Below are 16,552 nucleotides of genomic sequence, written 5' to 3'. Positions count from 1 at the left end.
TGTAATGAGTGGACAAGTTCTTTAAGTATTTTAAACAGCCCTTTTTCAGGTGAAAAACCATTGATCGTCTATACACGTAAGTCTTACACCATATGACAGTGTTGCCAACTAACTGATTTTAAATTTTTCGTGAAAAACCTAATTTTATTTATACTTCGTCATACGGCCAAGGGTTCTCAACCTGTCTACGTGTGCACTTGACAGGTCGTTCCACTTTCGGACACCATATATAACCGCTACCAGGTTATAGAAGTATTTTTGTGGACGCCCTGTATATTTCCTGAAGACAGTGATTATTATTTTCGATTTATACTTTATTCTACAACGCACATAAGTTCTTTATTTGGTGAGAATTGCTTCTTTCCCACACAATTGGACAAAGAAGTCTTTCATCATTTTTTATATATATATTTAAAACATTGCTTTTGCTGAGAACATTTCAGCTAGTGACGAACCATTTCAGTGTTTCTCCCTGACTTATTATATGCACAGTATATATTCTATAGTTATTGGGAACTGAAGTAAGTGCTTTCTTTAATCGCTTATGGAAACATTATAATAGATTAGAGAAATACGGGCTGACCAGATGTTCCAGCAACCAAAGTGGCACCAACTGTGTTGTTCTGCAGTCCGTAATCTGTACTTTCTCACGCCAGTGTTATCGCCGTGTCTAGTGCATTATGGACAGTTGACTAAAATTTAACATAAATTGTTTTCTATATTCTGTTTATATGTGCATACAGGTGAGTTCACTGAGTGATTTTTGAAATTAACTGCCAACACTTTTCCGTTGACCATTGCAACCCGTAGCTTGAGCTTGGATGCTCGAGGAGTTTGACTCCAGGTTTGGAAGCCGTAACCCGCGCATGTCATGTCGAGCTTTAGATACGACTTATGGTGAAGGGGCACAAGCTATTTAGCCGGTGAAGGACGATTTCTTACGGCTAGCCCCAACTAGTGAAATCCCAGGTCCGCAGACCTTGTGCGTTCAAAAAGTTATATACGCGCCCTCCAATATCAGTATTCCACTGTGGAGATCTTTTCATGTATTTGCTGAAGATTCACCTTTACGCTGCAGGACTGTTCAGCGTAACAACTGGATTCATCGTGGGACGATCCAGACAACTTTTCCCCAGTGCTAATCCCCCAAGTGTGTCAATGGTGTGAGAGAAGAATTTGTAGTGATATCTGAATCATAATCATATATATATAAAGGGCTATATTGCCCGAAAAGGGCAAAGCGTGATTTCAGCGACTAAAATTGTTATACATCCTCACTGTTCAGTGTTGTGTGCATTTCTTTTCGTTATTTTTGTATATAATAGTGTTCTAATAAATAAGTATAGTGTCATTTAATCTAGTGTATTTTCGTTGCTTATATGAGTGATGTTTGTGTGTGTTATGGTCTGGATGACCGTCTGATCGTCCGTGAGGTTTTCGAGACGAGACATCCGAACCTCTCGGCGCCTAATGCTCATCTCATTATTGAGACCGACGAGCTTTTTGGAAACAGTTTGTAACCTTTCTTGGAGAGGTCCTTCATCGTCCTGTCCAGGTAAGTTAAAGTATCAGGAGTATACTTATTGGTAGTACCACGAGCCACGGACAGCGAACAGAATACAGGACGGTTACAAATAAATGGAAGCCCGAATAGCGACTTGACACCCAGGCGGTTACAACTCCATTGCGTATGTAAAACGTTTTATATTAAATGTACGTTTTATATTATTTACGTTTATTTTTATATTAAATGTATTAGTTTTAATTTCCTTGTTCATGTTTCCTCAACGATATTTCTATAATTTCTTTCTTCCTCCGCTTACAAAGAAAGATATTCGAAGAACTCTTGATATAACCTGTTACTTACCGAACTACAGATTTTGACGCTACTATCACCTTTGGACATATTGACAAAGGCTTTGGAAGTTTAGATTCTTTGATTTTTACTGGAACACGGCATACAGCCTTACGAAATCAAGATTAGGATGAAACCTATTTTGTTTTCAATTTCAGCTCAAGTCTTTTAGAGCAAGCTACTACTACTACTACTACTACCACTACTACTACTACTACTACTACTACTACTAATAATAATAATAATAATAATAATAATAATAATTTACTCATATATTCTAAAATTCGATAAAGACGTTTATGATTTGGGTACTATTGACACTGGTTTTCCATGAGATGCTCTATAAAATATCCTGGATTTCATTGATGGTTGCACTGGTCTCAAGTACTACTTTTAAGTGTTCAGGGTTCTTTAAGCATAAATGAAAGGAACAACACATACAAAGTAAACATTGCAATTTTATTTATTTTCCAATACAGTGTTTTTCTTACTGACTTATTCTCGTTATTACGTTATATAAATTGGTCGTCTCGTGATTAAGTATTAAATGGCTTCACACTTTCAGTCTCTATGTCCATTTTGATGAACATGTACACGTAGTTTATCGTATAATAATTATTATTTGTAACGAAATTTAACAATTGAGAATATCTGGTACTCTAAATGGACACCAGATGATGTTGTTAATAGGGTAGCTTGACTTGCTTTAAATCCTTTTTTATACCCTAAATGTAGAATTATTTTTAATATTTAAAAGAAAACCAGCTTTGAAATGGTTAACCAACTATTTAATATTTATTTCTTTCTTTTTAATTGTTTTGTTGTTACACAATTTTTTGTTGTAAAAGAAGAAAATATTAGTGTAATAATTACCTGCGTAAATCTACTAACGACGACTCGTAGTTTGTTTTACTATGAATGGTAACAAAAAGTAAACAAGTAATAAAGACCATACGAAGATAATACTGCAATACTAGTGCATACCTGATTAATATCTTCAAAGTGAATATGGAAGTTATATGTTCATAATTACATCTATGAATTTCAACAGAGTTAGTAATCTTGTTTCACAAGCTATATGACCTAATTTTCATTGGAAAACACGGTCGCCGATGTTCAAAATGTGCACACGGGGTCATCCAAAGCTTTCTATTCCCTCCACAATATTTGTGAAGTGCTTGACATTTAACATGCAACACCTTCCAACGGTACAAGCTACGGTAAAACTCACTACACCAGCGAATTTCCAAGAAAATTGCACATTAATTTGATGTATCACTTGCACCAATTCCCATTTTAAAAACTGAAAGTTGAATCCAATATGGTGGATCCAAGATGGCGGCCGGGATGGATAACATGAGTCAGAGAAGTAGTACTTCATCCAATTTGTTTTGCTTATGTCCACATTCATGTCTAGTTACATTTAAAGAAACTAAAAGCAATTTTGTGTTTGAGCGTTAAAGTAGTATATGATTGAATTCCGGATATATGAAGGTCCATAAATATGCAAATTATCGGCATGGGAAGCTAAAATTAGTATAATACATATTTGGCTTTGCATTTGAATCAATATTACAGGAATCCTGTGGGGACACTTCACGAATGTACCTTGTGAGAGAAAGGACTTTCTATTGAGTTTCTGCTATTAATGTACGTTTACCCTATTCATTGCTTTCAATATAAAACGGCATAACCTTTGCGTGTAAACCAATTTTATACTTCTCACACTGATAAATGTACTTGGAATGATGTCAATTTCAAAGTAACAATCGGACATTTTCTAATTTTAACTCGGATGAAAATTAATCAAAGTTTACTATGATCTAGACTAATCATAGTCAAGATTTAAACATTACAAATATTTGATGAATACTATGTAAGATCATAACAAGAAATACCTTGAAAATCTAATAAAATTTAGACGAATGTACTATCTGTAGTAGCAATCAGAATAAAATTAAATTAAAGTTCGATTTTTACACATTTGTTTTGCAAACTACAAAGGTCGAATGGGTGGCAGGAAGAAAGTGTATCAAGTGTGGAAAGATTCTGAGTAAACACAACAAATATATGTTCACCACATGAGTTGGGATCGAAGCACGGGCTCTATGTTTCAGAAGTGAGTGCCCATTCAACATTCCTTTCAAGATGAAACCTGATTCCTCAATCTACAATATATTATAACATGGAGAAACGGAAAGCTTGGAATACCTGTTGTTTGGCTGATGTAGTCTAACTTGTGATAATAACCTTAATACGTATGTGGATTGTTCGTTATATTATTCAATTGCAAGAAGATAATAATGTGTACATAGTTTATGAATAAGGTACACAAAATTTCATCGGGATCGGGGTTGTTCAAGCACACAAGTTCAAATCGCTCAGGATGTGAGGGATGTCTTGTTCAAATCTTGTTATGGTGAATTATTCCATGATATATTGCAGAAAGGGGGAATAAAACTCGATAATTTCCACTTCACTTGCATTCACAAGTCTATAGTCTTCTGAAGTACATCAATCCATAATTTGTCACCACTGTCTTCCCGATTGAAGGAAAATTTTCGAATTGTCGTTAGTGAAAATGAATGGCGCTTCTTCTGTTGGACAATTAAGATTAGGAAATGTTTCAGTGTTGAATTTCATTGGCTTCCTACCAACTGGTTCCAACATACTATTCCACAACATTTCTGCCACTGTAAGAACAATAAGAAAAATAATTCACAACCATACAATAAGATGCGAGAATAACTAGGGAAGTAAGTGCTTCTGGATGTTATGAACAGAGGTGTTCAGGCATGACAAATAATATACTTACAAAATAAAGAACAAGGTTTATTTTCTTTTTGCATATAAGAACCAAGGACGTTGGTGCATTTGGCATACTGCTGTGCAAAGTATAAAACCTCTTCTTGAAAAAATGTGTGTCCTAGGACTACACACGAAAGAATTTCAATGCTGTCTTCACTTCGTCATTGAACCCAAAGTTTCGCTGAGAGCTATCTTCAAAGCCGGGAAGAAATTAAAGTTACTGGCATGTGATTGAGACTGTACGGCCGATGTGCAATTCACTTCCAACCGAGGGTGGCAAGATAATTTTGTATTACCACCACCGAGAGTAGGTCCACATTGCCGTTCGAAATGAGAACGTCAAATATCAGAAGGCTAGGCCGCTTCCTGCGAATAACACACTGAGACTTATCAGTGTCTAACATTACCTCCTTTGCCTACAAGTTTACACCTTACAGAAAGGACCACTCACCAAACCTTTCTGCTAGCATTGAGATAGCATCCTTTAAAGATCTTGGTAGTAAATAAATAAAAATAATGTTTGGATGACTCTTGCATTAAACCGAAGTCTTATTTGCCCCATTGTTTTACGATTTCTTAAGAGAAAAAGAAGGGAAGCATATTCTCTGACTTCCCATTATAATTTTGTTTATACCGTCATCTACTCTGTCTCTCTCTGCATATGTACAGGGTGGAAGGTAACAACACCGAAAAACTTTGGGAGGTGACTCCTTATATGAAATGAAAGAAAAAGTTCTAATAAACATGCGTCGAAAAACGTTTCCTTTCAGAGTTATGAACCTCTGAATATTTTAAAAATCACGTTTCGGAACGTCCTGGCTTGGAAACTATATGACCTATTCCAAGCGTTTTAAGAAATTACACATGAATTAGTATGCGTTCTGTCAACATATCCATGTTTCAGAATTCACCGGAAGCGACGAAACGAACGCACCATTAGTACTTAAAGGAGTATCCCTATACCTAAACTTCCTTTTTACAGTTCGTTTCGCTGATAACGGCGGATGGCTAAATATGGACATTTATATAGAGCGCATACTAATTCCTGTGTAATTCCTTAAACCGCTTGGGATAGGTCCTACAGTTTCTAAGCCAGGACTCTTTGAAACGTAACTTTTCGAATTTTCGGTGATTCATAACTCTGAAAGGAGACGTTTTTCGACCCATGATTATTAGAACTTTTTTCTTTCATTTCATGTAAAGAATCACCTCCCAAAGTTTTTGGGAGTTGTTACCTTCCACCCTGTAAATAGTTACTTGAAGGAAAACTATTCATATGACAATAGAAAGTTTCACTTGCAGTAAGTCACAAGCATAATCTATCACTTTTTACTTGGAAAGACACAACCTAAAAGCCCAGTTGCTCCAGAGTTCTCTTCAGTTATAATCAGGCAGTAAAACAGAAGGATGGAGATCTCGTAGAGAATTTCTACAGAAAGAGGCATTTGAATTTACTAAATTAGTATCAGATATGATGACGAGGAGTTTGTGGATGTTTAGAAATAGAAATACCTTTCGCACATTCAAGTATTTTATATCATATAAATGATTCCATACCGATGACAGTTCTGCTAGTTTGTGACATTAATTTCACTCCAACGTAAGTACATAAGAAGTTAAAATATTTAGGAAATCCATCCGATAGAAGCAATAGAATAAGTACTTGTGTCCAGGACAGAATACAGTAAGGAAATAAATCTTATTAAGCCAATATTAAAGCGCACTCTGGTATTTGTTAATTGGTGTTAAAATTATTTGGTACATATTATTTATATGGGATAAAGTTTAGGTGTTGTTAGGCCTAAAAATAAGCCTAACATTAAAAGTAGATAAAACTGCATAAATAACTTAGGAGCAGTAACCCATGAAATTTTCGACATGTTAACAGCCAACATGAAATTGTAAAGAATTAAAATAATACCTAAAATATTTTTAAAAAATATTGATATAGAAAACACTTGTTAGACCAATAATGACATATGAATAAGAAAAGTGGATAGATAGATACCTACTAACAGCGAGAGACGAAGAGAATCAAACATATTTGAGTGGCAAATACAAAGAAAATTCTATGGACAGCAAATGAGAGCGGAGAATAACATTCAACGATGGACTCGGCATATTAATTAAGAAAGAAGAAATAGTAAAATTCATCATAGCACAGACAATACAGTAGCTAGATAATGTGGAAAGGATAGCAGATACGGCAATACCCAAGAAAGTATAGAAAGGGAGATTGTGTATGGGAAGGGAAAGAGGACGATCTAGATTGAGATGGGCAGATGACGTAATGAACGATTTGAAGTGAAAAAATGGCGAAATAAGATGAGAAACGGAAAAAAGGTGGCAAATTTTTGAAGTAGCCAAAACTTGCATGGGGCTGTAACACTGAGAGTGGGTAATTAAGTGACTAAGAGCATACTGAACTATATGATGGTACTGAGAAGATTATGTAGAAACTAACACAAGAAAGAATACGTAAGAAGATTTCTAAATATATTGTAATGTCCCACGTGGTGTTGTGTATAAACAATTCTACACACCAGTGTTTACAAACACCACCACATGGTTTTGCAAGAGGATTCTACACACCAGATGGATCCACTATCACCTTCAGACGACGGACGTCTGGCTCCTACCATGGAGCAGACGATGACATCGGAGCAGCAGCGCCACCGCTACCCGAGGACCCCTATAAATTTGGTGGACGATAGCAATTAGGTACCAGTTTTCTGGAGACCCTTGTACTGTTTGCCATGGAACATTAGGAGAAACCTATCCCAAGGTCTCAAGTCTACAACGGGAGTACGCCTATCCTATCTCCTGGCTTAGTCTGCTATGGGGCTGTCTGGGAATCCTAACCTCAGCAGCTGCTCCTGCTACCAGGCCTCTGTTGGCCACTTAACCATCCCTCTGCTTGCCACGGAGCATTGGGTCCCTAACTCCACTCTGCTTAGCCTGCTGCGGGGCTCTGTAGAGATCCTGTCTGCAACCTCACGGTCAAAAGACTACCTGTAACTAACCTTGCAAACTTAAGAGATATTATTTGTATAGAATTTTGTAAAATACTTTCTATAGTGGATTTTTAATAATAAAAGCCGGTAGTGGGAGTCGATTCCGAACGCTTTTTTTATTAACGCTATACCTATAATCTATATGGAACAAAGTTTTACAATATATTCTTTTTTTAGCACACTAATCTTTTAAGACCCTTGAACTACATTACATAAACTGCTGCGAACAACTGCCAACTACATTCGTATATGATTATCAGAAGTTAGGGCATAATAATCTTGTTACTAAATCGAAAATTTCATTCTCTAGTTTATCTGTTTATCTACAGACAACACGTTTCCAACTTTTTCTTTTTATTTACATAGTACGTATATAAATGCATATATACATCACGTACTTTCCACCTAACGTTATCATCTACTTGCAACACTGGAATGTATTACTGAGGATGACTTTTCTTTTGATGATTCCTTTATTATCTCACTAACAGCAGCTGCTTTAAATACCCGTCATGAATTTCAATGGACTGAGCAACTATCAGCCCAGTCCCAGTAACACCTACTAGAATCTTCAGTTATATATTAATACATCATTTTCATTTTGTGTGTATTATTTAGGAACATTTCTACAGTTATATAAGTTCATATGTAATTTAGAGTTGAGTCTTTGGTGTTCGTGTTTCCAGATGCTGTTTCCTGTTGTAGATATTGTAAATCGGACAGCATCAAATTACCTTAATGAAAGTAAAAATTTTGATAATCAATTATTCACACTGTGCTGTATAGAATATACCCAAAACGTTGGCATTTTATTTACAACATTGAAACTACTATTTCATTGGAACGAACCGTCTTCCCATATGTGTTATATTTGAATTGTCTTTACACATAATGTTAACCTATTCTAGAATCTGCCTTTCACGTGAAACTTTGCGTGTTGTTTCTGTAAGTACATGAGTCGAATGTATACTTAAAGGTGCAAGCAAAATAAATATGTCAATCTACAAACATGTCAATGTTATAAAAAGGAAGGGAAAGTGAAATCGTATTTTACCTATTCATTAGAACAAGTGAGAGTAGACAGAGACACTAATACGGCCTGAGATAACCGCATTCATCCCTTCTTCTGCGATCCTAAGATGATATAAAGAAGAAGAATCTCAAATGTCGCTTCTGACGCGATTCTCAACAATCCTTACAAGAGATATGATGGAAATTGAACGTTCACAAGTAAATATTACCAAACATTAAAATTATCCATCGATTAAAATCACAAAAGTTAGGAAAACATTCGTTAAAGAAGTACTCTAAAGAAATTCTCTTTCGAGCTCGAGTTGTAAGTTCGTAACTTGTACTTCAATGTTCGTTGTCAATGATTTTTTATTTATACTTTATCAAAAACGGAGAACCTGAAATTGAATTCATTAATGACACTACTTTATAAATAAGAAAAATCAAATGTTTCTTCTTAAAACTTTAACGTCAGAAGGCTGCAGCTTGAAAAGTGTACTAAATTATTTTTTCCCTAAAGCAGAATGCAAAAGCTTCAACACTCTCATCCTGCGGTATCTTTTGATGTGTTCCTAAGATCAGAAACTAATTTGACTTTTCCCTGTAGTTTTATATCCAAGTCATTTAGATGCCCTGTAATATCTATCAAAAATTTTGAATGTTGAAGGAAACGTTAAGTATTTAAAGGCTCCTCTTCCAGGCATAAGGTCTGACGGAACAAACTGGTTCAAAATATCATCATCATCGTACGTATTATGTGATCATTGGGCAGTTCACTTGCTGCAACTGTGAAACTTCCAAGTGCCACGATCTTTAGTTAAGCTCTTCGTCTTCACGTACAATTTTTCTGTTTTCACACCGTCCATTAACTGTAGCCTCCTTCGCCCGCTTACTCTCTTTCCTGTCATCATATCCTCTAGCATGTTCCACATGATACAGTTCCTTCTCAACCAATATCCTATCCAATTTCTCTTCCTCTTTTCAATTACCTAAACACTCTTTCATTCATTTTCCGCTCGACCCAGCTAATTTTTCTTCACATCCGCATTTCGAAAACTTCCAGCAGTTTTTATCACTTTCACGCAATGTCACGTTCCTGCCCAACATGAAGCATTTTATGAGTATTTTTTGCCAACTCTTTATTCAAGTACCAGCAAAATAGACTTCTTCCTACAAAATACTTCTTTTGCCATTCCTAACCTTGATTTTAGTTCGCACTTCATATCATCACTAATATTACCCATGTATTGAAACTAGTCGCGTTTTCTCTTTTCTCCCTTCCTGCTTCTACATTTGACACCAACTACCCAGTTCCATTCACCAAGGTCTTTGTCCTTCTCACATTTATTTTAATAAATATTCTTCACAACCCTTCCTCAAATTTGGTAATATTTTATTGGTTTTCTTTTCAGATACCGCAACAAATGTCATATTATCTCCAAACCGCATACATCTAATCATTTTACCTCCTACCGAAATGCCGTTTTGATTATGAAGGCTCTACCTCTTCTTTCTCTTCTAGATATAAATAGATATTAACTAATGTTCGCGAGAGAAAACATCGCTGCCAAACACCCCTTCCAATTTCGCTCTCCTCTGTTATATCCTTACGGGCTAGCAGCCTTGCAGAGGGTTACGCCCTCTTTTAGGAATTATATCCTTCTCTTTTCTAACTCTTATGTGTTAGTTCATACACAAGTTTCTTACGAGTGTTCGATCTCTTCATTCCAAAACAACACTTTTTAGAAGTCCCAACACTTCCCAGTTCACACAGCATAAAGATTTTTCTTTATCAATAAATACAACATACACTTCTTTCCCTTCTTCTATAAACTTTTCACCGATTATCATAATAAGCTAATTGCACCCTTACATATCTAAAACCGGAACTGTTTCTTCTCAACTTCTTTTATTCTTCCACACAACCTTCTGTTCAGTATTCTAAGCATAATTTTTGATGAGTCTTATACGTAACTAATAATTCTATAGTCATCATATCTCTATGATTTCGATTTTTTAAGCCAATATATCATGATCGACTTCACGAATGGCGTCTACGGACTAGAGAGCATTATTCTACAAGTCAAACTAAAACTATATATGAACCATTTATTAGTTCTCTACCAATCTATCAAATAGTTATATCAATTCTTTTCAGATGGCAGCTAAAGTCGATATTGATCGACACTAGCATCACTTATTAGTGTATCACTTATTATTGAACTTCTTGTTATATTCATAGAGTAATGCTAAGGGTTGCAAGTTAATCTGCGACGTTGCTACAGTGTGAAATTATGATTCCCCATAGGGGCTGAAGGAGGCGCCGGAGAGCATACCATCATATAATATTTTTGCTTTATTTTGGCCTGCAGAATAGTGCTCTGTAGTCCGTGAGCGCCATTTTTAGAACATCCGATATATCTTTCATTGCAGAGTCGGAACAATTATTTCGTGCTCTTGTCTCCCATGTTCTTTATGAATTCAATTGATATATTGTTTATTGCGATTGACATTCCATCTCTATTCTCGGATATAGCTTTCTGAGACTCATCCTGAGGAAAACTAAACCCTTTATCATCTTCTTATTCATTTTCGACTGCAACATCTAGATCACATGGTTTATTCCTATTCTCATACAAATTCTCGACATATTTTTCATCCTTTTAAGGCTTTAAACCTTCCCATTTATATTTTCTACTGCCATAGTAAAACTCTTCCATTACTATGTCTGTTTCCTTTCGTAACTCGTTGTTTAACTTACTGTATATCTTTCTGAATTCTTCTGCACAAATCTGTTTTCATGTCCTCCGTTCCGTCATTTTCTACAACACCTGTTCTGATATGCGTTGTTTCTTACCTGTTTTATATTTGTGGTAATCTATTACTTCTTCTATTGCACGTTATATGCAAAGATGAATATGCTCTCATTGTCTGATATTACATGTACCTATCGTTTCCTCGTTTAAGTACTTTCCTTCGAAGTTTTTTCGAAAACGTTTCTTACTTCCTCGTTTTTCAACATTCAGTATCCAGCTACTTGTTGTCTACTCTTTTTCTGGCTACATTTTTCAGTTGAATATAGACATAGCCGAAAACAAGGTTATAATCGGAGAAAATATCAGCCCCGGGAAGAGTGTTCGCATTCTTCAAACTATTACGATACTTCCCCTAAATCGTAACACAGTCTATTTGAATTTTCGGCCATACGTTTTCTATGTATATTTTCTTCCCTTGTGCTGTCCGAACCTAACGTTTCCAATTATTAGTGAATTCTGTCTACAGAAATTCACCAATTCTTCTCTTGTTTCATATTCTTCGCCTAAACCATATTTGCCTATGACATTACTAGCATGTCTTAATTCCACCACTATAATAAAATTTCTCACTATAATTATACATGCACCAATCTCCTTCCTGTCTATAATTTCTTCTATTTCCTCATAATTGTTCTCTGCTTCTTAGTTGTATGCGAAGTGGTCGATGCATATGCCTGTGTAACTATTAAACCCTATTCCCTTTTAAGTCTTAACATCGTAACTCCGTCATCAACAAATTTTACTCTCACTATCTTATCCTTTCCGCCCCTTTCACCAAATGAATATAACATTTTATATCCTTTGCTTCTCAACTCCCCATTACATTCCAATGTAACTTCATAAACTTCTACCAAGTCTAGATTATTTTGTTTCATTTCTTCATTAAAATTTTTCCATTCCCTTCAGTGTAACATGGTACGTGCATTTCATATTTCTATCCTAAATCTTTTGCTCTTATTTGTCTCAGTTTCTCTAGCGATATTCCCCACATTATTGCTGTTTTATCTAATAGTCCTTCCCAAAACATTACCTTTCCTGACATCCGAAAGGGGAAATATTTTACGTCCGGAAATATATTTTGATCTAAATGACCAATATAGGTACGTATTTTCTCTTTCTGTTGTCATCAAACTAGGGGAAAATAGAGTAGTATTGGCTTTCTAGTCCGCAGTATCTCAGCTGTCAAAGTCGCTCTGGCTACACCTGGGACTAATGCCCAAGTTGCAATATCAATTACTATAATTTTCACCAAATTTGCCACTGGACAACTGCTGCCTTCTTCCAGAGCGTTCTTCTTCTGGCTACTCCATTTAGACTAGTTGGAGACAGGTGATCCTTCTGGTAATGAACTACCGTCGAGATGGCTCTAAATTTCACTGTAGTACCTAATCTTCCCCATCCGACACATAAATGTCTTCGTAAAGGTGATGTTTGATTCGAGGTGAGTTGATTTTGTCCGTTTCAGCAGCGAAGCTATATAAGACGGGACCACTTACTGGTTAACGTTGAATACGAACCATATGAGGTCCCACCAGGGATCGAACCCGGGTCTCCTACGCCAAAGGAGCGTACGCTAACCGCTTAGCCACGAACGAGCTCAAAAGAGATGTTTGTCAGGAAGGATGAGAATATCAGGAATTTCTTTTCTCCGTTCCAGAAGTCTCTGAAGACAATTTACTGTACTTTACTTAAGTACCTAACTTACTGTAAAGAAATAGGTCTCCGCATTCTGATTCCTTGTTCTCTGAGAATTGACTAAACTGACGATGTAAAACAGCTCTATTGTTGATCCTTATCATTTTAATAGTTTTGAAAATCTCATGTGGATTTCGTTCTACTTTAACGATTTCCCATATGTGGAACTTCTTGATGAAAGTGACAATGAAATGCAGGGCAATGTATTCTATTTTCCTTCAAAAGACTTATTAGTCCAGATTTTTTTCCATACCATTGCACAACCTGTTACAATTGATACACATTTCTTAAAATCTCTCAGTTTACCAACATAAATTTTAACTACTTCAAAAACATCGCCTTTCTTTATAGTGGCATGAAGAAGACATGTTTATCAGCTCCTCTTTACTCTAAAACTCTTCTTGGGTTGTGAGTAAGCTGATTTATAAACATATAAATGTAATATAAATGTTTGAATCTTCCTTTCATCAACGAACAACAAGAGAACAAACAGTATTTCTCAATTTCGTTTCCTATTTTTTCCCCCTTGATCACCCACTTCTAAATTTTTATCTGGATATTCTTATGGCAGAGTGGTACAGATTTAGAGGGATTCACCATTTTTATATTACCAAAAGGTTTTGACATTTCTACTCCGAACTTCATTATGTTTCCGTCACTGAACAACTCTTTCGCTTTGGCAAATGTAGAACTGCTTCACGAATTACTTTTGAACAAGGAAATTTTGACAGAGACGAAAGTAGCCTTCTTTAAACACTTTTAAGTGCTAAAAAAGAGAAATCACAGTAGAAAAAATGTCTTGTAGCTCAGGGTTTCAAGTGAATCGACTGTTTAGGTTTTGTGTATACCATGCACATATTATAATGAAATGTTCAAATAGACCTACAATAAGTAACATTGATCGAATTTAGCTGATTTATATTCGTTGTCTATCTACTGGGAACTGTCTGGTATCTCTCTTTGAGCCATACAGTAAATTAATTAGAAGTAAAAATGGACTCAGATATGAGGCATTGGATGGCAATGTGGAGAAAATCGTTTTTTCTCAAAAATGAGACTAAGCCATTTCGGTGAAGTTGAAACCATAACCTGTTGGATGGCAAAATTGTGTATCAGAGTTAAAAATAGGCGAAAAGATGGAAACATAAAGAACATCGTACATTCGAATTCGCGATGACCCTGCACGGCAATATAGCGTCTCAGTATCTAAAAATATTTCAAAAGTGACTTAACGCCACTTTGCCATTGAACGCCTCATTTGATCTAAAAATGTTGTGCCTGTAGAGTGTGAATTAATGAATATTCCCTTCCTGATAATCTCAGTACTTAGAGATAGGAACATCTGGTGTAAATACTAAAATGCAGTTTCAGCCTTGAGTATAGCCTATACAAACAGTTTCATGAGCTGCACCTTTTTATTCAATAGTGGCAGTATAATTATCATAGAATAGACGTTCTGAGGATCTTTCTTTAAATAATACATAAAATGAAATATTATAAATACAGAGTAATAATTATGAAATCGCTAGCATACGGTCCGCACGAAATGACTCGGCGAATCACATGCGGACCATAGATCACCATTTGTGCAGCTCTCTCTCTCTCTCTCTCTCTCTCTCTATATATATATATATATATATATATATATATATATATATATATATATGTGAGCATGATATTTGTAACGAGCCAGCTGCCATAAGGAGAGTTCCGTACATGATACTTACTGAAAAAATTCCAATTCCCTATATTTGGTTACATTTTTGTACACAACTTATAGTAGAAATCTGATCGTTTAGTTACTAGCTTCATTGATTACAATGCGTTGCAATTAAAGTTTCATTTCGATTACTTCAGATAAAGAAAATTCTTTAATAAATGTTATTTACTTACATCTTGCGTGTCCTTTTTGACTAAAATGCGTACAATCTGAAGCCGTGAATGATGAATCTAGCACATATTCAGTAGGAACATCTTTACTGAATATTCGCATAAAAGGTTGAATAGTTACAGTAAAATTGTCATCGTGATCATATCTACCACTAGAGATCTGCAAAGGAGCAAAAACATAACTTATTCTGGAAATAGCAGTCGGGTAACATCTATTATGCGAAACTCTAGAATTATTGTCTCTGGTCATAGAGAATTACCGTTCATATCAATGGTAAAATTCTCAGAACTTGATACATATCTAATAAGTTTTTTTTTTTTTTTTTTGTAATTAATTGAAATACAAGGGTTTCAATGGAACTCTTGTTAAAAATGGCCGTAAATGGAGTCCGTCCATCGGAAGAAAATTATCTCAAAATTGGTATATCAATTTACTTGTAATATTATTGACAATAGGTTAATTTATTTTCTGTAACAACTAAACTCAATTTATGTACAGTTTATTTTTTTAGGTAATGCATACACGGTAGGTAAGCAAAAATTAGCAAAAGGAATTAAGAAATCATTATTCTAAAACAAAGTTGACAGGTAATCATAGCCAGGTGTTCCTATACATGTACTTACGCTTAATAACTTTTTCAAAAACAATTCGCTTGTTTTAAACTACTTATTTATCTTAAAGTTAATAATTTCTCTATAGATTATTGGAATACATACAGCACTTCTTTATGGAAACATGGGTCTACTGAAGTGCACTTTTATCCAAGATTTGACTACCAACATTTCAAAGCCGTTTACCCTGGCGGGAGTTACATGTCGTTCGGACTCCACGTTAATCAGTAGGTCCCGTCTCATATAGTTTGCTGCTGAAAAGGACGTTAAACTCAAAATCAACTCAACTCCATTCAAAGCCGTTTACAACATCGAAATATTGAAGAGTGAAAGTTACGATAACTTCGTAATTACATTGATCCACCTGGTATCTATTTCGGTGTTGTATCTTGGCCATCCATGTGTTCGAGCAGCAATATTGTACTGTTCTCCACTGATTGAGGCCTGCTCAGAGTACCTTTCATATGTGTTCTTATATAAACACTAATTTCTGAATCACGGTAATATGTATTCAATAGAAAATTCTATGTTCAGATACCTTATTTTATATATAATGTATAGTTCTTTAACTTCTGAGTTGTGCATGGAAAAAGAATAGAAGGTGCCCTTCCCAATACCCGTTGAAGGTTTTTCTTATTTCACTAATTAACGGTGTTCAATATCTACGCTCCTGATTTACATAGCAAACTATTATTATTACTATATTTGGTTTGTTTGAAATGAGCTAGAAATTTAATGATGTGATTTTAGTAGTTTCTTCTTTAGCTTTAGTTAAATGTTCCATTTTTAATAGACTTCAACAAAAAGAGGAGATTCTCAGTTCGAACAGTTCACATATATTATTGTGTGTC

The 16,552-nt window shown here is 35.3% G+C and overlaps 1 protein-coding gene across 1 annotated transcript in view; it reads right to left on the bottom strand.

Moving 5' to 3' along the window:
- Positions 1-2,314: 2,314 nt before the first annotated feature.
- Positions 2,315-16,552, bottom strand: part of LOC145679223 (phospholipase B1, membrane-associated-like) — a 93,685-nt gene continuing 79,447 nt past the window's right edge. Inside the window, exons 7-8 of the mRNA XM_081749811.1 lie at positions 15,093-15,249; positions 2,315-4,548 (exon numbers count right to left, since the gene is read on the bottom strand). Of these exons, the coding sequence (XP_081605937.1) occupies positions 4,385-4,548; positions 15,093-15,249 (321 nt within the window). The 3' untranslated portion in view covers positions 2,315-4,384. The remainder of the gene's footprint in view (positions 4,549-15,092; positions 15,250-16,552) is intronic.

Source organism: Thermobia domestica, chromosome 1 (assembly GCF_964235325.1).
Source record: "Thermobia domestica chromosome 1, izTheDome1.hap1.1, whole genome shotgun sequence".
Lineage (NCBI taxonomy): Eukaryota > Metazoa > Arthropoda > Insecta > Zygentoma > Lepismatidae > Thermobia > Thermobia domestica.
The sequence above is the reverse complement of the archived record's forward strand: the minus strand, read 5'-3'. Positions and strand labels throughout refer to the sequence as shown.